Here is a 23,469-nt window from a genome sequence, read left to right as displayed (position 1 = left end):
GCCGTCCTTTCTCCCGGTCTTTTCCACATACGTCGTCCTTCTCCCTTCTTCATTCTGGGGGTGTTCGTGAACTCTGTTTTTTGGACGGTGGAACGGCTTCTTTTTCTTTTTACCTTCAGTTTTTCCGCGGGGCAATTTTCTTTTCACTTGCTTCTGTCTCTCATTGGCTTGCCCTTGTACTTGTCGTTTTCCCACCTCTGGAACTTGTACCTGCGGTGTCTGCCGTACCGGATCCTGCAAAAGATCTGAAAAGATTTGCATTTTATTACGATCGAAGTAGGGCTTGATTTGATCCATATTTGCGGAACAGGTTTCACCATTTCTTGCCTTTAACACTACAACAGCGTGAGTTATTTTTTCTATAACATATGGTCCTTCAAAGCGTGGAAAAAATTTGGCAGTTTTATCTTCTGGTGCTGAAGAAAGTGAATGCTTAATTTTTAGTACTTCATCCCCTACTTTATAAGTTACTCCCCGTCGTTTCAAGTCATAATACAATTTTTGTTTTCTTTGTGCTACTTCCGTATTCTTTTTTGCTTCTTTTATTAGTTTTTCTATATCACCCATTTTAAATTCTGGGGCTCTTTGTTGCACATAAAATAGTTTATCTAACGGTGTTATAACCTTTCTGCCTAGAAATAACTCAGCAGGAGTTTTGCCCGTTGTATCATGTTTTGCGGTCCTAAGGGCGAAAGCAAATTCATTGACATAGTTATCCCAGCTTTTATGAAAATTTTTAACATAACTACGGATAATTTTCACTATATTTCTGTTGACCCGTTCCGCTATATTTGATTGCGGCCGATACGGGACCATTTTTAAATGACGTATGCCCAGTTTTTGACACATGTCTTCAAATATATTACTTACAAATTGAGGACCATTATCCGATATAACTTTTAGGGGCGCCCCGTATTTTAAAATATATTTATTTAAAATAGAATCGGTAACTAATTTCGCGGAGGCTCGTTTTAAGGGAACAATTTCGGTCCATTTACTAAAATGATCAACTATAACAAGGAGATAGCGACTTTTGTTTAACTGACTTTTTGGGAAAGGGCCCAATAAATCGATGCCGATTATTTCATTTGGAAATTCGGATTTAATACTATTTAGAAACCCGGCCGGGCGGAAATTAATATAATTAACGGCTTGACATGTTGGGCAGGACTGGACATACGCCCTTGTTAACTTTTGCAGTTCAGGAAAGTAGACTGCCTCGCGTACGCGTTGAGTAGTTTTTCGAATACCAGCATGAGAAGCTAAAGGGCTGTCATGGAGCTCTTGCAGGATATTTAATCTAAGACTAGCTGGGATAACAGGTCGAAATTCGTTGTTGGAATTCGTAGTTTTTGTATAAAATAATAGACCATATATTAGTTCGTAATGGGCCGCCCTATTTCTTATCGCCACAATATCTTGGTGGCTAAAATTTTCAGGATCCTTCAAATACTCATAAATACTTCCAAACTCAGGATCCTTACCCAGTTCGGTTATTACAGTTTCTCGGGAATTTATTGTACACGCTGTCAGCATTGCAACTTTTACGGTATTACCCTGTTCGTCTAATTTAATTCGTGACAGGGCATCTGCTACGATATTTTCCTTTCCGCGGGTATGCTTGATTACCAGATTATATTCTTGCAGCTTGAGTGCCCATCTTATTAACCTTGGGGATAAATTTTTCCCAGAGTACAATCTAGTTACCGCCGCATGATCAGAATATACTGTTATCGGCGCCTTTCCAAAATAGACTCGGAACTTTTGCACTGTTAACAGAACTGCAAGTGCCTCTCTCTCGGTCGCGGAATAGTTTCTTTGTGTTTGATTTAAAGTTCGGCTAAAAAATGCCACTGGCTGCTGATTTTGCGAAAGTACCGCTCCTACCGCATAATCCGAAGCATCCGCTGAAATTTCTAAATTTTCATCCTTTTCAGGAAATTTCAACACAGGGGCTTGCGTTAATGCTTGTTTTAATTTTTCGAAAGCACTATTGGCTTCGGCCGTCCACGAGAATCTTGCCTTTTTCCTTTTTAATTTTAACAATGGCTCAGCGATAGCCGCAAAATCTTTTATAAAGGACCTATAATATGAACAAAGTCCTAGAAAAGAAGAGAGCTTCTTTGCCGTGTTTGGAGTCGGATACTTTTGTACAGCGATTATTTTTGATTCATCTGCCTCGATCCCTTTTTGCGATATTTTGTAACCTAAATATTTTAATTCAGGGGCTGCAAATTTGCATTTTTCGACATTAACTTTTAGACCGGCCTCATTTAATAAAGAAAACACCTGTCTTAAATCCTGTACATGTTGGTCTAGATTATCACTAGTAATAATGATATCGTCTAAATAGATAAATGTGGACTTTCCGAGAACAGGTCTTAACACAATGTCCATGCATCGCTGAAATGTTGCTGGGGCGCCTGAAAGGCCAAACGGCATTCGCAAAAATGCATAAGTGCCAAACTTGGTTATAAAAGCAGTCTTAGGCACGTCCTCAGGCCTGATCCCTATTTGAAAGTAACCATTCGTTAAGTCTAAAGTCGTCATAAATTTGGTTGATTTTATGTTCCTTAAAATTTCTTCTATAATCGGTAACGGATATACCGGATATTTCGTTATGGAATTTAATTTACGGTAATCAATAGCGAATCTCCACCTTTTTGGATGCTCCAAAAGATAATCATTATTTTTCTTACATAAAACCACCGGACTAGCATAACTACTTGAGATAGGCGTTACGATCTTTTTACGTAGCATATCGGTAATATGCCATTCTATAATTTTTTCCTTATTCTTATCATACCGGTATGGTTTTTGACGAACCGGCAATGCATCTCCGGTGTCAATACTATGGTTAGTAACCTGAGTAAATCCTGGAATATCACTAAATAACGAAGCAAATTCACTTACCACTTGTCGGATTCTATCTTGCTCGTCATTAGGCAGGTGGTCAAGATTTAACCTTGGCGGTTCAACCTTTTCTACACGCACTGGTTTCATCGTCAGCTTAAGAGACGCTTCATTAAAATCCAGTGTAGCTTGTGCGTCTGAAAGAAAGTCTATTCCTAGTATTAAGTGTGCTTGCAAATTCTTTACTATAAAAAACATCACCTTTACTTGTTCGTCCTTGATACGGATGTACAAAGGTACTTTACCTACGCACTTACATTGTTCTCCTTGCGCCGCTAATACTGTTGTATTATCCGCATTATATATGCGGTATTTGCGAAAATACTTTCTAAAAAAGACTTCTGCCACACAGGAACACTGCGCGCCGGTATCCAGGAGTGCGGTGGCCGGGATATTATTTACCAAGACTTCAATCTTCGGAAGTCTATCAGTGTTATTTTATACATTTGTGCACCAATCTGTGTAACTACGTTTGCGGTAAATTTTCTTGCTATTATTTTACCCTGACAAAACATTTTATTGAATAAAGTAAAGGTTCGTAAATATCATAATTTCTTCCCAATACACAAATACAGAGAAGATGTTTTAAGATATCTCTTTGAAAATTTTGCTTTCCCCAACTGATAACCGAAAGCATTATATTGCTATTCTTTTCTTTATTAAGTTGATATAAAACTTACCTTCATCGGAACCATCCTGACAATGCTTTATACCATCTCCAACTTTATTTCTTTCTATACACCTGGGAAGGCCACAGATACATCTGTGCATGCCTCCTGGGCATTCTGTAAGTAAGTAAACAGAAATTAGAATTCTGAAAGAGAGAAACAGGAAGATAAAGAAAATTAGAACATGATTTCTTTCGGTTGCCCTAATTTATTACGAGACATAAAAAAACTACGTATTTTAAAGACGTGTTGATTGATTACGAAACAACTGAAGCCATTCAAAATACAACTCGAAAACCTTCATATCTAATGCTGCGTATACAGTTTTCCACTGCATAGATATGCGAGTCCAAATTAATTTAATTTGAAAGTCACTATGCAATGGTATGTATGTATTTTTAAATAATGGGTATTCTATTTCTAGTTAACATTTAAATGGAAGATAACGTTTTGCCCATCAAGGGTATTTATTATACAAAGTTTTGAGGCTCCTTCAATGGATAGATACATCAACTAGTATAATTTCGTAATCGCTTCGATTGTTGCTGCTCATCGTCTAGTGTTATCTTTAATAAAACATAATGGAGCTATTTTAGGGATTATTGCTCTTAAAAGTAACATGTAACATTGCACAATAACAGAAATAGGAATTACGTTATTCGAATAATCGACAGAATGTTAGATCCTTCAGAAACTGGAATTATTGTTTTAACACTGGAATACAAAAATTAGATTTTTACATGTACCTAAATGCTGTTTATTTAAAAGAAATGACATACCTTATGTACCTAAAATTATTCAATTTCGGATAAAATGAAAAGTTCGTCATGTTTATCTTTGGTTATATCTTCACGTATTACATCATCGAATTCTGTTTCGTAAAAATCGTCATTATTACCCTGATCCATTAATAAATAATCACCATCCGTTCCGTCTTTCACCAGCATTAAATTTCCTTGCTGGAGCATGATTATCATTTTCTTTCCCAAATTGAATGACTTTGCATTTGAAACCAGTACTATGTTTGTTTCGTTTGGAAGAAGTCCTATTTACTACTTAAAGGAACACTTGATCAACTGTGTCAACTAAAGCAAACACGATTTACTAAAAACCTTCGAAGTTCACTTCAAAGTCGCTGATTCAAACGGTTAGAGAAAGTGAAAAACGTCTGACTCCTAATTCCGCAAACACATTTGTATCGGAAGGGCATATTTACCTAACATTTTGTTCCCCTTTTCTCGAAACCCTAGAATAACATTTTTATGCAGAGCTGCATTGAATACAATCCATCCTCTTTGCAGAATTATTTACTACCTCAAGCATTTCTCCCTACACACGTTTTTCCCCATATGGCTTGCGAATTCAGTATACCATTGTTCAAGCGCTTGGGAAAAATCTTCGAATGAATGACTTCAAAAATTAAGAGCCTGGCACATATAACTTTCAGGTTTCTTGGTTGTGCATTATACTGCGAATATACCTAAAAATTACTAAATATAGCTTGGAATTAAAGGTGCGCGTTATACAACAGGGCGCGTTATACGCGGAATATAATCTATATCAATTATTTTGGAAATGTAAGCAAAAAAAGAATAAATAAATAAATAAATAAATAAAAATACATTTGCTAATGTGGCAGTTTAGAATATGAAATCCCGCGGATGTTAATTGTAGATTTTTATATAAAATTGTGTTTCTTGAGCATACGCCACATGGTTTCAACATCTTCAATGGTGTTTCAAGAAGAAAAAAAAATTTTTTTTCCAACCGCTCTTTTTTTTTTTTTCGTTTTCTTTGTTTATTCTCTTATTTATGCTTCAAACTGTTCTCAGTTCTCTTTCTCTTCTGTGTAGTGTAAGAATTAGGATAATCAATGTTTCTTTTCATTCTTTCTGCGTACACCATCGTACCTCTGACGTTATTTGAAAGTGAGCACCCGTGTTGACATGTCGTGTCATGAACGTACGGAATTCTTAAATATGTAACAAGTCTTGAACGAAGTAAATTTATGTCAACATGAGAAATTTATACTAATTGTAAGATTTAAGGTTATAACTTCTTGCATAAATCATTCCTTATCACTGAATAAATATCAGAAAAGTCCCACCCCCTTTTTTTTAACTTCTTAACAGTAGGTTACAAGACAACTATAGACTTCTCTAACGAGAAAATTAAAAACTCAATGATCTTTGTTCGTTTTGATTACCGGTTGGTGAAATATAGTCTAGCAACTAAAAGAAAACTATTTTGCTGAAATTTCAAAAGTTTTTATTTGCGAATTATGTTCCTTCTCCAGTTAGCATATCGGGCATTGATTATAAGAATTTGGATTACGCTTATTAAGATAGTAATATAGTATAATAATTGCAAAATTTGTAAAACGTTTGCACGCAATTCTTGTTCTTACATTTTCCTTTGTGCCGTTTGCACCCTGTCTAGATTTTTCAATCAAGTAAATCACCAAAATACTCTCTCACACAATGACAAGACAAAAAAAAAAAAAAAAAAAAAAAAAAAAATTCAAGATTTTATGTTTACAGGTTTATTTTATCGACAAGTTTTTGTGTAGTTTCTCATTAGGCTTGTACGATGCAATGAAAACTAGTTAATTTTTTTAATTACTAAAGAAAGTAATTAAATTTTTAATTAAGTATTAAAATGAAAAGCAATTAATTCTTTTTAATAATTTTTCATTTCAGTTCAAGATGAAATCAAATATAAACTATCAAATAATATATAAAAAGAAACAAAGCTAATTGTTTTGTAATATTTTGTTGCATCGAAATACTTTTTATAATGTAATACAAGCAAGAAAAGAAATTATTCATAATTATTCTTATTCATAAAAACATAAAAAAAAAAACTTTTCTATTTTTCCCGATGGTGAATTGATTGGAAATTGCATCTAAATTGTTGATAGAACATTTAAAACTGAATTATAAACATACATACAGTTTTTACTGAATTTTGAGTAGTTTATTAGATTACGGCAAAGCATTCGAGGGCTATCTGCCTTAAGGGAGGAATGCTTTCGTGGAGGACTTTTTAAGGAAAACTGGCTCGTATACACGTTATACTTGGGAAAAACAACGAAACCACCCATGCAGCCAGCCCGTTCGCGGAATTCGAACCTCGGTCCGAACTACCAGTGTTCAGAGACGTTACCGCTCGGCCGCTGGTGGGGCTACTAAATTTTGAAATTACACTGAAGCTAAAAAACATGGTTGATGCCAGTCTTAATTTGTAGCATCGCTATATTTATACTTTTACTGCAAAATATAAATTACGAGATTTCTGCTGTATGTGTGCTTAAACTTTCATTAAATATCCAGGAAACTTAGAAAAGAATTTCAACGCATTTTCTTCAAGTCTTATAAAAGAGTTTAAAAATCCATTATCAGGTTTTGTGTAATTTTTTATTCGTCTTGCGCAATACCAATTACTTAACAGAGCATGAAGAGTTTATTCTTTTCAAGTTTCAATTGAAAGAAACACTTCAGTGGAAAAAAAAAATGTTTTCTCCATTGACAACAACAAAGAGAAAACCTGTGAAATTCTTAAATGTGCAAGAAGGTAAAAATAGTTTAAAAAAGTGTGTAACACTAGCTGATTCATTCAATTGGGGTATTTTATTTAATTCCTATCTACCGTCATATATGATTTAATAAATATGCACATTTCCAGCTTCTGAATAAGTGTATTTATTTTGTTAAATAAAATGGAGGAAACTGTTTTCATTGAAATGAAAATTAAAATTACAAATAATGTAAATAGCATCACAATTTCCTTTCTTCATGTATGTAGTTTTTACTATTTTTATAAAGTAATTAAACTTAATTACAGTACGTTTGCTTTAAGGCATCAAAATGCAATAATAAACACGCATATTTTGCATGCCCATATGTTACTCCGCAAGAGTTTTTATAGCTTATCTTGAAACTGGTTAAAATGGTTAATCTAGAAAACAGATGTTTGGACGAAATGAAAATACAACTGATTTATGTTTGAAAGGTGTTCGGGAACTTTTTGAAAAAGTGCGCAGAACCCTTTCGTAGGTACACTGCGCGGGGGGGGGCAGGACAGTTCTATATTTCCCGCTCTACTGGGCCCGTTGACGAAATTTAACGTGCTTTTTTTATGTCTCGAAAGCTTTACTTACGATATATATTAGATTTATATACAGCATTGTTCTAATATAGGTATTCTGACATAAAATCGGACTTTTTCTAAATTAACATGTCAATTTTTTTCCATATTTCGATTCTTCTCAAGTTATGCCAAACCGCCAAGTTATGTAAATATCGCACGAGCACGTTTTAAAAAATTAGCTCTCAAAATTTTAGCTCTTCTATGTTAATTGAATTTGGTATATATTTATCAATATCTCTTTTTTATTAGATTTATTTGATTCTTCCTTTTACATTTCGAAATTTAGGTTCATTCCAAATAAAATTAGCCCATTTTTATGATTTATTTTTCAAATTTGTATTTTAAAATAATTTTTAAAAATTTTTCGAAAAAATTTTGAATTATAACGTATAAAATTTTTACTATCATCTTAAAGTAGTGGTATTTCTAAGCATACTTGTAAACATTAGAGATTTTAATTCAAAATTTCTTAAGATATACGTGAATTTACGTATTGACGCGTTTTTAAATTTTGCATATTCGTCATAAACGATAATAACACTAAATGTGACTTACGCACTTTGTTAAAATTATTTGAAAGTATGAACGATGACCATTTTCCCGCTCTTTTACAATGGAAAAAGGAAAGAAAAATAGGTTGCTATTAATTAAGAAGTTTGCCAAGTGAATTATTCTTGCTGCAAACTGGAAAAAATGCGCCAAGATAAATTTTTGAATTTCTCCGTAAATTTCGAACTAAATTTTACAAAATTTAAAATTTAGGCATAATTTGAGTCGTAGAATAGAAATATGGAAAAACATTGGCATGGCATTTTAGAAAAAGTCCGATTTTATGCCAAAATACCTATATTAGAACAAAGCTATACATAAATCTAATATATATTCTAAGTCGCGCTTTAAAGACATAAAAAATGCAATTTGAATTTCGTCACTTAGCCCATTAAAACGGGAGATATAGGTTTTTTTTTTTTTTTGTTCGCAGAGTACATCCTCTCCAAAGCAACCGCCTGAAGAAGCGGTGTGTATTTTAGGGAGTATACACAGTCATCGGTATTGAATGCCACCTCTCTATGACAACCGTTTCTGCATAAGACTAAAATCACTGAAAACTAGAGTGGTCATCTCACAGGAAATTTATTGCCATTCATTTGTTGACATTTAAATAAACATAGTCAAATGTTATACCAAAAAAATTAGAGATACTTCCCGCTTAATGGAGCTAATCTTCATTAGTAGGGTATAATTATACAAAAATATATATTAAAATAAGATAGGCCATAATTAAATAAAATTTATACTTTCTTAATTATTTAACTTACATAATTTAAATATATTATTCATGAATGGTAAGAATGCTCCATACAGGGTGAACTATTTACAATTTATTCGAATTTTATGTAACATTCGGTGAAAATATAAACTGATTTATAACTCATCGAATGCGTAATTGTAATATCATTTAAGACATCTACAAGACGTAGAAAAACGTCATCATAAACTAACGAAAACACAAATTAACAGTACAAGTATCAGGCGAGAAAATACAGAAATACACATTTTTCCTCTAATTGAAGAAACTAATTTGAAATTAATAATCCTCAGAAAATAAAGACTGTTTCTCCCATCCATATCTTACCTCTGATCAAGAACTTAACAGAAATACGTCTGATAAATAATCATTCTGCAATTTCCTCAGAAAATGATGTAATATGTTAAAGAATAAAATATCATAATCACATTAGAACCAAAACATTTTTCCTTTTTGCTGCCTAACATCAAAATTACCTTAATAACAACTTGCCAGTAACTCAGTCAACATAATGCTCTTTAATACTTTTTTATTAGATATTTAATAACAACTGTCTTAATAGGTCAAATCCTATCAGTTAGTGAAAGCGAAGAAAACTGACTTATGTCAAATGTTTTATTTTTACCTAAAATATTTATTATAAAGAAAAACACATTACTTTTCTTGGAACATTTTAATACGAGAATCCTAATTTTTGACTAGAACATAATTAAAAATATTTATCTTATTAAGTACTTTTATTACAGAACTAGCAAATAAGAGTTACGAAACTTATAAAAATATAATCGTAAATTACTTACTAGAGGATATTTTGATAAAATATTCTAAATTTTCGATAAAGCTGGGTTATAATATTTCTTCATTGCCGTGTTTTGGCACTAAGTATCATTGGAAATAATTGATGGAAATTGTATTATGCAATAAGTGCATTATGCAAAGCTACAGTAATTCATGTTCGTGTAAATTATTACGGAGTCACTCATTTTTGAAATTTTGTTTGAATGTAAACGCAAGATATTTGAAAATATTATGAAAGGAAACTCTGCGATAGTGGCAGTTTAATCAAGACACAGAGCCTTGCACCACTAATTTTATGGCCAAATATAGATGCGCTTAACTTGAAAACATCATGTATTATGAGGAAATTTGTAATCATGCTCTGTAACGTTTTCCTAAAAGAAGCCATAATTCTCATAACAGAGTTTATATGCTATACGAAACGTCTTTGGAAAGATGCGTTTTGGAAGAAAGAAAGCTCAGTACTCTAGCAATTTACTCAAAAGCCTGTTGTCGTAGGTTGCCGAAAAGGGCATTCCCTCCTTTCAGCACGCCTTCGTGGTGTAACGTTTAGCACACTTGGCGTGTATTCGAAATATCCAGGTTCGAGTCCCGGCAAGGGCATTGCTCATTTCTTATGTCTCCTACTATAAAATAACCTAATGACTTTACAGTAGCGCCCGAACTAAAAAATGGTGGTGGATGATGACTCTTCCTACCAAGATTTGGCGAGTATATAACGTATTTTCTCCCTCCTTTCAGCATGGCTTCGTGGTGTAACGGTTAGCAGAAGGCGCGTATTCGAGAGGTCCTGGTTCCAGTCTCGACGAGGGCATTGCTCATGTTTCATGTATTCTGCTATAAAATAATCTAATGGCTCTACAACTAAATAGCACGTTTCACAAATTCTGTCGCAAGAGATTTAATTTTCCGTTTCCTTTATAGCAAAAAGGACTGTAGTTAATATTTGGCATCAAGCCGTTATTTACAATTTAATTATGAGTCATTATGAATCTATAACGTATAGTTATCTGAAAAATGGAAAATTAAATTAATTATTGTGCTAAGTGGTTCTGAAAGTTCCTTTATCGCTTCATTCCATTTAAAATATACCTAAACCATATCATTAATCCAAAAGGAAACCTTTTCACGCAAAGTGCTGATGATACAGCTCTGCTGTTTATCTGTACCCGTGTTGATCATGATGTAAACTGGATACAAACAGCAATGAATATCACAAACTAAATCATAATTAATGAGATTATCATAGGTTAATAAGTTTAATGACAGGAAGATGATTATCAACCTTAATAAAGACGTATGATATTCCTTGCATGTAATAGAGTGGAGATCCTATTAGAACGTCTGCTGTTAATGGTAATGTAATCTTGATTTAAATCCACTTTAAACTATATATATATATGATATTAGAAACAGAGCGAAAGAGGGAAGGAGCGACGATAAACATAACATACCTTTCAAAAGCATATAGTGTATAAAACAAAATAATGCTTCGTTAATGCTACCTTTCGAAAACACTTTCAAGTGAAATTTTTATCAATAGTAACTTATTCACATTTCTATCTAAATTTTATGTGGATTATGAGAGCCAAAACTCTGAGCTCATAAATATTACCGGGCATTATGATACTTTAGCTATTAAACTGCTCAACATACATCATATCTTTTTTACAGTGAAAATGGGTAATTCATTTTGTACCCTGGTTGCAGGATTATGAGTTTAATCTAATACTCAAAAACTGTATAAACTATTTTCTCTCTCCTTTCCGCATCCTTCATGGTGTAACTGGAAGCATGTTCGTCGCGTATTCGCAAGGTCCGGTTATATCGACGCAGGAACATGAAAGAGAACCCCAGTACCCTCGCCGAGATTCGAACTCAGGACTTCCCGCATACACGTCGAGGGTTCTTCCAGTTATTCCAGGAAGGTGTATGGAAAGGGGAGAATAATACCTTATGTACTCGCCCTTTTAAAGGGCGACTGAGGATTAGAGGATCCATTCTTCAAATACTTATGGTGACAAATTATAGTCCACAACCTTTAAGTTCGGATGTCACTTGCAGAGTTCTTCTCAATTTTTGGAAGTCGGGAACTTGAAGAAATCTGTAATGCCCTTGCCGGAATTCGAACTCCGGACATCCCGATTACGCTTCAGACATGCTTCCAGTTACACTACAAAGGCATGCGGAAAGGATACAGAAAATGCTTTGTAACCGTAAATGGCATTATATAGGAATTTGCATGAAGAGACCACAATTCCCGGAAGTGCACATCTGTATAATCACTAAGGAAGTGGCTTCTGGAACGGACCAATGGGGTTCCAGTAATATTTCTGGCATATTACATGACTTTTCCGTGCTTTAATCAAGTTAATTGAGTGGCAAACTTTTAATCTGCCACTCAATTTCCAACACAAAATAATTAACGCGTTGTGGATTTCTTTTGAAAATTTTTAGAGCGACGTTAGCTCAAATATAAGCATAAGTATATATGTAAGTAAAAGAAGCCTTAGTAGTTTTAAGACAGTCTACATAAGCAGTTTTATTCAGAATATGACGAAAATTCCTGAAACTGAAAGTAATTAAATGAAACAGAATTCAAGTTGAGAATGTCAACTAATAGTAGAAATATTTATATTGGAAAAGTTTTACTCTAGAACTATTTTTGCTATATAGTAATTTTTAATATTCCAATTAGTTCAACTTTGAGCTGTAAATAAACTATATTATAAGTTTGAAAAATAATTTTATATAATTCATATCTCAGCTTGCTTCACATAATTTTATAAAAATAATTTGGTAAAATGAAACTAACTCAATTAAGTCAACCTAAAATTAGGTAAATAAAATAAAATAAAATGTGGCCTTTTCCTCTTATATTCCCTCTTATTTATACAGTTTTAATCATCATGTTCCCAAGCGTAAATACTGACTCACATTTCAGTTTAATTTTCTCCCCCTTTTTAGTCCAAAGGGGCTTTGTCCCTGAAGTACTATTGTTTTCGTTTTGCGATTTTGCGTCGGACTCATAAACGTCGGTTCACTTTTCAAACTGTTGCCACAAAATGTTAGAGTCCTGCATTATATTTGAAGAAATTAAATAATGAAAAATCTGCATAAATGATTGTCTATTTCTCGCATTGTGATAAAACAATGGTACATAGAGCCATCGAATTTTGAATGACGAAATCCTACTGCGAATATGGGCATCTGAAATCCCAAATTTGGAATTTGTTTTATTATAGATTTTATATTTTGTAAAAATTTAACGAATTTTTGATTTACAAACTCAATGCTTTAAAAGCGAGAAATGGCAACGTTATATATAAAAAAAAAATATAAATACTTTTATCTCCAGCTCGCGAGACTGTGTATATCGGAAATTCTAAAGATATGCTTAATTTAACATTATTTTGTTTGTTTTTTGTTTAACATAAAAGCCACTTTCAAATCTTTGTGTTTAAAAGCTAATTTTCGTGCTTCGTCTTCTTTGTGCTAAATTCATCCACACACAGAAACAACATACTCTAGTGCAGAATTTCCTGAGAAATGTGATTTATAGTAATCCATTGTTAGGAAATCCTTCCTTGGGATTAAGTAACAAAGGTTAAATTCATTACGGCGACCGAGAACTTTCCGGAGAAGCAAGAAATTTCATTAGTGAAAGGAAATTATCATTGCAAACTGAAATTTTTAATGCCATATGCAAGTTTAAACAACCTTAATTCTCCATGCCACCAGTAACCATTAAGCATCCCAGTGTCCTTTAATTTGACACACACCACTCTTGCGCGAAGTAGAAAAGAGTTGATTGTCCTACTTTTACCTTCGTTAGAAAACACTGGGACAATCTCTGTGACCGTCTCGTATCCTCTCCGGGGTATGGAACAACTTCCTGACTTGCATCGCAGTTGCCCTTCGGCGCTGCAGCCATCTTAAAGGAAGTAGGAATTGATCATGCATATTAAGATATGGGTTAACGAATTTGTCGCCAATAATGATATTCTACTTTTTTAATCATCAACATGCTTTTGCTATTTAGATAAATAACAGAAAAACGAAAGAGAGAAATGTGTCTATACGTTCAAGAACTGGATTATTGTGAATGAATTTCATAAGCGATATTTCATGAGCTGCTCTTGAGATTATGATTTAATTGTGTACACTCGTAAAACTGAAGAAACTTAAACCAAGAGGTCCCATGCAACTTCCTTCTACCATAACACCTACTACTTAACAAGAAAAAACATTTCGCAATTCTCTGAATTTAGGGATCGAATGCACACGAGTATATAAATAGACGGGAGATAATCATGACATTAAAATAACGAAAAAAAAAATAAAATAACAAGTAATGTTTAAACACATTAAATCAGCTTACAACGTAACTATTAAAAAAATCTGAAAGGTTTCAGATTTTAAATTACGTCCAAAGGGGCGTTTAATTAACATTTTGTGTGTTACATTTATTTATTAAATATCACGTTCTTCGCACTTAAAACATAAAATTCAGTTCAGCAGCAATATCGGAAAATAGTTTTAAAATGAGCATCTTTAGAATTTCCGATATAGAGACTCGCGCGCTGGAGATAGAAATGATTTTTTTTTTTTTTTTTTTTGTACAGCGTTTCCATTGCTCGCTTTGAAATCCTTGAGTTTGTTAACGGAAAATTCGTTAAATTTTCACAAAATATGAAATCGATAATTCCAAAAATTCCAAATTTCAAATTTGGGCTTCCACATGTCCACATTTGTAGGAGGATTACGTCATTCAAAATTCAATGGCTCTATGTACCGTTGTTCTATCACCATGCGAGAAATATACATACATTTATGCAGATTTTTCATTATTTAATTTCTTCAAATATAATGCAGGACTCTAACATTGGGTGGCAACAGTCTGAAAAGGGAAACGGACATTTATAGTGAACCAACGCAAAGTCGCAAAATGAAAACAATAGTCCTTGTGAACCGACATTTTATGAAACGTTTGGAAAAGTTTCTGTGTACTGCCCTACTGTGTTATCCAAAGAACAACAGTTGCAGTAGTTGATGATAATGTGTGTACAGCCCCAATAATGGGAGACAAGGACACTTTGGAGTTTGTTCAAAGCTAAAAAAAATATCATTGATGCAGATTCCGACAAAGAAAACGAAATGAATAATGCAGTTCTTGTGGATGATTTTGTTTCATTGATTTTTTATTAAATACATGCCTATATGCATATCTGTGCAAATAAAATGTACTCTAATAAACTTAGTTTTGTTCAATTTTTTTCCCCCCAATATCCTTTAACACGAAAATTTCTTCAGTCCCTTCGGTTTCGTGTTAATAATAATGAAAGTGAGAAAAACAATTTTAATCATAGATTTAAAATTATTTTTCTGTTTTTCATTTAAATATAAAATATTTCCACAAATTTCACACAGAAACTATTTTAGACACCAGCAAAGAATTGAGTGGGTGCAGCCCGCCCATCTGCAATACTTACTCGGTAGATTTTAAAAGTTATTTTCTGTTATTTATTTATTTTGAATGCGATAAAAACAGGCGACTAACTAATTTTGTTTACATGTATGTACATATATATTTTCAAATGTATATACAGGGGATATTGGACACATAAAACACTATTGACACAATATGAGCTATATCCACACAATGATGGAACAAGGTGTGCAGCAGATGCAAGACATGGGCATGATTCACATGATATTTGATATACTCAAGGGATAGGACTGTAATGAGCAAATGAGTATGTTCCACAAAGTTGCGCCTTTTACAAACACCCAACATTCGAATCCCAGTGATGTCTTTCCCTGCATTGGCGTTTTTGTTATTTTCCCCATGCGTATACGAGCCACTTTCCCTTAAAAAGCCGACAAGAAGGCATCCCTCCCCTTAGGCAGATTGCACTCGAGTGCTTTGCCGTAGCTGAATACGCTACACCACTATTTTACACACGGAGGTAAAAATGACACTTCCTGTGGTCGTTGCCTAATTATTCAAAATATTTTGATAATTGTTATATGTTCTTGGAATTTCCATAGCATTGCACATATTATTTAACTTTCTGTTATTTATCAGCAATTTTACAATCTGCAAGTTTTGGTTTCACAATTTTTGATTTTTTAAAATTAACACCTTTTTACGCAATGTCCAAATGAGTTCAATAGCCAAACATTCCCTTTCATATTACATCTGAAGAACTGTTGTAGCATTATGCAACAAACATTTCGCTGTTCATTAAAATATAGGAACACTTTTCACTCACATTTTGATTAGAATTTGATGTAGATTGAAAAGTTGTTTTCAACTCAACTGCCTTTACACTCGCAGTTGTATTCACAATTGATTTTCACGCTGGACTTTCATCATTTGTCATATCCGCTAAAGGAAATTTATTTTAAGTGTCAGCAGTTTTTTCTGCGGTAACAGCATCTACAAATGACCATCTTCCATGAATATTCTTCACACATGCACGAGTTTTATTTTAGAACCGCTGATGCTTTGGGTTTATGATACTACTTGCTAATAGTATGCATTATGATAGCATACGTAAAAAGAAAGAAATTTAGCAGTATAATCAAAATAGAACAAATTCACGACTAAAATATTATCAAGAGTCTTAGAAGACCCTTCGAAGAACATTTTTAGAAGGTAAACAAAGATAACTGACGAAAAACAAACGCCGCCGAAAGCAGTTACAGTTACGACTAAGATCAAAGGTTTGCTCGCAGTTAGAAGTATTACTTCCGAGAATGAAAAAATTGTAAAATAATGCTTTTAAATGTTTTCTACTATTTTACAGGCATTTAAATACCAGTATATATTTACTGTTATGAAACATAATTACAAAAGAGATGTTAAGTATAAAATTGATAGACAGGAGTTGGAGTTTACCATAAAGAATTTAAATAAAGGAATTTTAACAAAGAGTATACTGTTGGAATATCACACCCGAAAATTTTCGCGATTACACTTCGTACAAGCGGCTGAGCTGTAAAATCGCTGAACACTGGTACTTCGGTCCAACTTTCTAATCCCGGCGAGCGGGCTGCCTGCATGTGTGTTTTCGTGATTTTCCGCATGCAGAAGATACTGCATGCATACGTTAATAAAGCGAGCGCAGCAAATGTAAAATCGCTATACAGTGGTAGTTCGGTCCAACTTTCGAATACCACGAAGGCATCCATCCCCTGAAGTAATGGGCTTCAGCCCGCTCAGCTGGCGGGCTCGCCCGCTAGTCTAAATTATTAAAATCTGTGCCGTTTGTCTGTTAGTAATATCTTCTCCGAAATTGCGGGCAGTAGAGTTCTGAGAGAGAGGTTGCCCCCGGAATCAAAACATATTTGGATTTCCTGGAAAGTCATTTCAACCATTCTCATCTTCGTACGACTTTAATCAGCCGAGATATTAATTAAAATCTCAAACGCTAATTTTCGCACTCACAAGTTGATTTTTCGCTGAACACCATTGCTGAACGGCGTGCTGCGTCGAAGCGCGTACGTGGTAGAATTTTAGAATTGTGATCTGTCTTTTCTAAGAAGTAGAGTAAAATATTTTATGAAATCACGCTGACCGTTTATTCCTTTGTCACTTTTTCTCTGTTTTTGACAGTCATGTTTTTTATGAAATTTTCTTAAAAATTGTCGATTTTAAAAAAAATTTCAGTTTTTTTTTAAATACGAAATAGCTCCACAAATTTCACATTTTTTTCAGTTGTGTATCTGATTTCATTCATATTGAAATGCTTTTACACATTATCTTTCCAGGTGTACATAGAACTTAAGAATTTTGCTTTGGCCGCAATATCTAGTTTATAATAAACAGGAGAAGCATGGTAAAAAAAAATTATTGATGGTTTTTGATGTATACTACTGATTATAGCAAAATCAAAGTTAAAGAAAATTTTCTTCACTTATTTTGTTAAATCGCTCAATCGAAACTTGCTAGAGTACCTACATACAATTACGTTAAATTGCCCTATACGTAATACTGAGAGAAATAACATATTTTTTGCATTAAAAAGATAATGTAACATTAATCGTAAATCAAATCTACAGAAAGGTACAGTTTGTACTCTACAGAAAGGTAAATTATATGTTAGATATAGGTTAAATCGTTTTCCCACCTAACTTCTTTCATAGACAAGCAGTTACCGTTGCAAATAAACTGATGTCAAAACTGTACTTTGAGAATTAAGTCACTCAATGCATATGCTTGCTTTCAAGCATTAAATGGATCCAAAGTTACTATTTATGTACTACAGAAATTTCTTTAATCTAAAACCTTGCATGGGTTATAGTAATAGTACTATTAATAGAAACCCATTAATCGGGCAGACTACATTTTCCACTTCCAGATCTTGCTGTCATGGCTCATTAGGCCACTTTTCATCATTCTAGTGTCCAGTCAATGAACGGGTTGTCACAGAAAAACTGGTGCTCAATCCAAATTTTTAGGTTTTCCACCTCGACGGAAACCGGCTCCACAAGGGAAAAGAAAAAAAAACCTTAAAATTTTGTTACATTTTTCAAGTTGTCGCTTATAATTCAAAAACTAAGCATTTTTCGAAGATGACCGCTGTATGCAAAATTAAAATAGAAAAATTTCTTACAAAATGCCTATATTAAGCTTAATATTTGGATAATCTGAGACGCCACTAGAGTGCACCGAAAAATAGCCACGTTTTGGCTTTCCGTGAAAAATACAAAAATAAGCCCTTCCAACTTTGCGATGCTGCCTTAATATCAACTTCATTAAACTAATTATTTTACGTCTGCCTGTTATACTTAGGTCACACTAAGGGAATTAATGAGCTTCAGTGAGGTACGTGATGGTCAATGGACTCATTAACTGATGGCAAATAGCGCTACAACTCTCCTTGCCACATTTGCAAATGGTAAATGAACGTGAACATTTTGAGTGAAATGACAGTATAATAGACTACTTTTATGATTGTCGAACGTTTGTGAGGTACCATGTCAAGGGGCATTTCTTAGCCTGTATGTTTGTGCCATGTTACAAGCTACAATTAAACGAAGGGAAGTATTGAAATAGGTTTGGAACGAAATTTTATTTACACACACACACACACACACACAAAAGATCATGTCACGCTGGCTTCCGACATTTCCGAGATTTATCTTCATTGGGGAAAAAAAAACACTGCTGTTTCAGATGACTATTACTTGCAAAATAGTCAGTTTAGCAGTGGAGATTTGTGCAAAGGAAATGGAAAAGATAGAATCTGCTAGAATGAATTAGTGTGTGAAGTTAATATCTGCACAAGACTCAGGATTGCTTCCTCGTTTTTCTTCTGGATGAACCAGCCTGGTTATCCTGTGGGTCGGTATGTCGTCTTTTAGGTTGTCCTGTCTTCTGGATCTTGTGTTGATGGAGTTGGACTGAATGTATTGAATCCATCATCAGTTCGCACAATGAAGTCTAGTCTGTATTATTATATACCATTTGAGAAAGTGCTTGTTGATTAAGAGTCAATACTAGTTACAGCATTTCAGAACATGTGGTTTCCATGTATGATGAGCAAAATGCTAATCAACTTAGCACATCAAAGTAACCTGCGTGATGCTTTCCATATAAAAATGCTGCAAACCCTGTTTCCAGAGGAGCTATATGACTTCGGCCTCACGCTTGTAAGTAAGCAGTCGGCCATTGCAAGCGAGTTTATCATCCACTTGTTAATATTTCCTTTCTTCTTGCTCATCACTACAGCATCTGTAAAAGCCTGAACGGCTTGCAGAATGAGATTTTCAACGTTTCCGAAAATATATCTGCTAAAGGGTACCTTGTCATACACGTGAGTCCGTGCATCCTCAATGATAGTAGCAGCTATTATTTTAACAATTCTTAAACTTGTCTTCTGGCAACCTCTCCTGATACCATAAATCAGTAATAACCTTGTGACCTGTATGTGGCCTTGAAACACACAAAAAAGGCACATTAGATGTTACCAACACATCATCGCCATACCTTTCAAGGACGGTCGCTTTTTGCTATTTTGAGGTGAGATAAACGGTCACCTATAGTCTCATTGATTAGTTCATCAATTGTAAACTGGCATTTCTCTACACTATTTTCAAGAAACTCGAAAACTGATTTCATTCCTGCATCTTTATGCCTGCCAGTATCTGGTTCTCCTCTTTATGTGGTAACTGATATAGAAATTTCATTCAAATGAAACAGTATTGTGCATTAGCAGTTGACAAATCATGCAATGACTGTATACGATATAACAATGGAACGTTCATAGTCATCATTTCGATGTTGCTTAAGCTGTTTCTTCGAGTAATCTGATGGCACTTACTCACTACACATAAAGCAATGGATTTTGAATCTGAACTCAGGTATCTGTGAGCCTAATGTAGGTGTATTAGCACTCTCTACTCTCTTTATTTTCTTAACAAAAGCAGCAACAATTTTTCGCTAGTGTTCCGGTTTCTATATTTTTTCTGAATTTCAACTTATGTACACCTTTTAAACGAAACTTCCATTAAATCCTACCTCTTTTTATTTGCTTCAGTAAAAGATTTTGGCCTTAATACACCCGTTCGTGTTTCATCTTCCAACAATCCGTCACATATACTTTATTCCCAAGACATTATGCATACATAATAACTGAAAGGGTTCGTAAAATTTTCTTGCATGCGATCACAACCGGACACCAACTGAATGGTTGGTTACAAGACCAAACAACTTCTAGAATGTGTAAAGGAATTGGGGGAAACGTTTCCTCGGACTATTATTTATGGCAAGCAGGTGGCTCCGCGGCATTGTGCAAGATTGACGTCAAAAAAGATTCAGCTGATTCATGTTCACACCACGCATTTCTTTGCGTTTTTGAAATGACCTTGAAATGACCAAAAATGACCTTTTTCAACGCTCTCTAGCGGCATCGCAGATTGTCCGGACATTAAACTTAATATATCCATTTTATAGGAATTAGCTATTAACAAAGTGGTCATCTTCAAAAATGCTTAGTTTTCGAGTTATATGCTAAAAACTGAAAACAATGCAAAGCATTTGAGGATATTTTCGATTTTTGTTGTGAAGCTGGCCTTTGACGGGGTAAAATTCAGATTCAGCATAAGCATATAAAATTGAAAAATATATAGAGAGCCTTCGATACTTTTTTTTTTTTCAAATCTGAAAACATTCTTTTTCAGCCTTCGATGACTAGACTATATTCGCGAAGAGTTGGCATGACACTGCGTCGTTTAATAAAAATGTCTAATTTTACCTTTAAAAATATCATTATGATAAACTGAAAAAAAAATCATTTTGCTGCATGCAACTTACTCGGAAATCTGAATTGTGGGTACGCCTGTAATATTTCGTTTGCGGAAGATTTTATATTTTCGTTTTCTGTCATTAGCCTAGTCACTTTAAATTTCAGTTTATATATCGAGTCTAAATTTTCTAAGGTTATATTTAGAACGGAGTAATGGGTCATACCATGGTTTTATTTCTTGGATTTCTTTAGGCTACAACTGGACGTCATATTATTATTAGAAAAAGAGGTCAAGATTCCTTTTAGCCAATTAGTGTTAGTGCTTCCTTAGACCTAAAACGGAGAAGGTAGAATTTTCCGAGGAAGACAACTGAATACGAAAATGAAGATTTCCTTAAAGTATTGATTGGTCTATTTTTAGTGGAATAATCGTCCAGAAGTTCTGAAATTATTCCTGACACTTTAGCACAAAAGTCTAAAACTGAAGTTTTTTGGTACTCTTTTTAGGAACATAAAGGGCAGTACAAAAACGCTGTATTTTTGTTGCGCCATCAACAGAGTTTATGCTTTTAAGCTAAAATTTCAAACTGTTATGCAATACTTTCTTTTAAAAATTTCCTCCTATTAAAAAACAGAATGTTTAATAAAGATTGCATGAGTAAGATATCTCTTGATCTTTTGATCGTTGCGGTTTCAGTTAAAGAAATTAATCAAAGAATTTAAAATTTGCAGACGATCATAAATTGGAACACATGATATATTTTATAAAAATGCCCCAAACTGAAATTACTCTATGTGTTTCATGGAAGAGGAGGCAAATGTCAAAAGAATATTTTCCATAGTCAGACAGAAAACATATCCTTATGTGACGGTAATTCCTCGACATAATTATAGTATACAAAGGGTGTCCACACATTTTTAAACCGATTTCGATAAAGAATTTTTAAAAAGTTTATTACTTGAAATGAGAAATATCGTCTGCTACTTTTAAATTTATTCTTCTTTCAAAATGCCGCATGCAAACAAGCTGTGAAGGATATGTTTTTGCGCCTTCCGAAGACAAGTTTCCTATCCCGTAATTCAAAAACGCTATCAAATGCATGGTATTGATATTTCTAAGTGAAAAATAAACAACATTATTAATAGGAAAGGGTAAAACCGTGAATCATTACCTATACAAAAATAGAAAATGTTTGCTAATTTGTATGGTACAGCACATCATTTAAGCCGCTTTACATAAAAAATACACTTTTACATTTAATTTTACAGTATTCTCTATTACGCATTAGATTCAAAATGTATACTCCTGTATCTCATTTTAAAAGAAATAGTTTGTCGAAGGGAAGGTTTAACAATAAAGTGTTAAAAGATTTTCCTTATTTTTAAACCCTTGGTAAAAATGCTTCAATTTATCATTTTAAGCTTTTATAGAAATGTTTATTAGATATATAGATATAGAGATGTTACATAAATTTTGTATTTGCTCTCTAGATCACTCTGTAAGGATCCTAAGTTTTACTAACATTTATTTTATTTTAAAACTGTACTATCACTTCTTATTTTCCACATCCAGCCAGAATTAAATGCTTTAACTTGTTTATGCAAATTGTCTTGCTAACGCCAAGTACTTAAGTTGTGGCTTTTTGCCAAGAGAGAGTGAGAGAGGAAGGAGTTATAGGAAGCAAGCCGTGTAACAGCTTTACATATTATTAAAATCTTGTAGTTTAAATAATTTAAATAGATTAACATTAAGGTATTTGTTAATGGCAATATTTGAAACCAGACTCGAGTGCCACGTGCGACTCTGTTCCATCATTGGATTTTGCTTCATATCGCCAAAGAAGTATTACAGTCTTAATTATTTTGGAGGCACCGACCGAGATCGAATAATCGTGCGTATTTTTATTTTATTAGTTCATCACTGAACATAATATTAGTGATACCAGATTATTACTTCCTGTTTATATAGAATTGTTTTATTTTATTAGTTCATCACTGAACGCACTATTAGCGATACCAGATTATTAATTCCTGTTAATATTGAATTGCCTTATTTTATTACCGTATTTGATATTATAATTAATATTCATTTTAGTTGTCCAGACGGTAGATATACATTGCTCTATGTTATTATTCTTATTTTAATCACAATTAATGTGGTAGAGAGAACTTCATATAATTTAAATATTTCATTTTTGAGGTATACTTACTTAACAAAGTGCATTTAATTTCGTGATTCCTGACTGCATTAATTAATGAAAGTAATTGATTTGAGATATTTTGAGGAAATATAAAGAACACAGTGTTCGTTAATTTTAAACATAGAAACAATGTCTTACTTAGGAAGAGCTCGTAAGGAAGATTTGCAAAATCTCGC

General features: G+C 33.5%; 1 protein-coding gene across 1 annotated transcript in view; it reads right to left on the bottom strand.

Moving 5' to 3' along the window:
- LOC118184846 (uncharacterized) overlaps positions 1-23,469 on the bottom strand; it is a 287,706-nt gene that overhangs the window by 80,361 nt on the left and 183,876 nt on the right. Inside the window, exon 3 of the mRNA XM_035354573.2 lies at positions 3,594-3,698. Within this exon, the coding sequence (XP_035210464.2) occupies positions 3,594-3,698 (105 nt within the window). The remainder of the gene's footprint in view (positions 1-3,593; positions 3,699-23,469) is intronic.

This window comes from Stegodyphus dumicola, chromosome 1, assembly GCF_044657685.1.
Source record: "Stegodyphus dumicola isolate Sdum_Otavi_A_Nest chromosome 1, ASM4465768v1".
NCBI classification, from domain to species: Eukaryota; Metazoa; Arthropoda; class Arachnida; order Araneae; family Eresidae; genus Stegodyphus; species Stegodyphus dumicola.
This window is presented reverse-complemented; position numbering and strand designations above follow the sequence as displayed.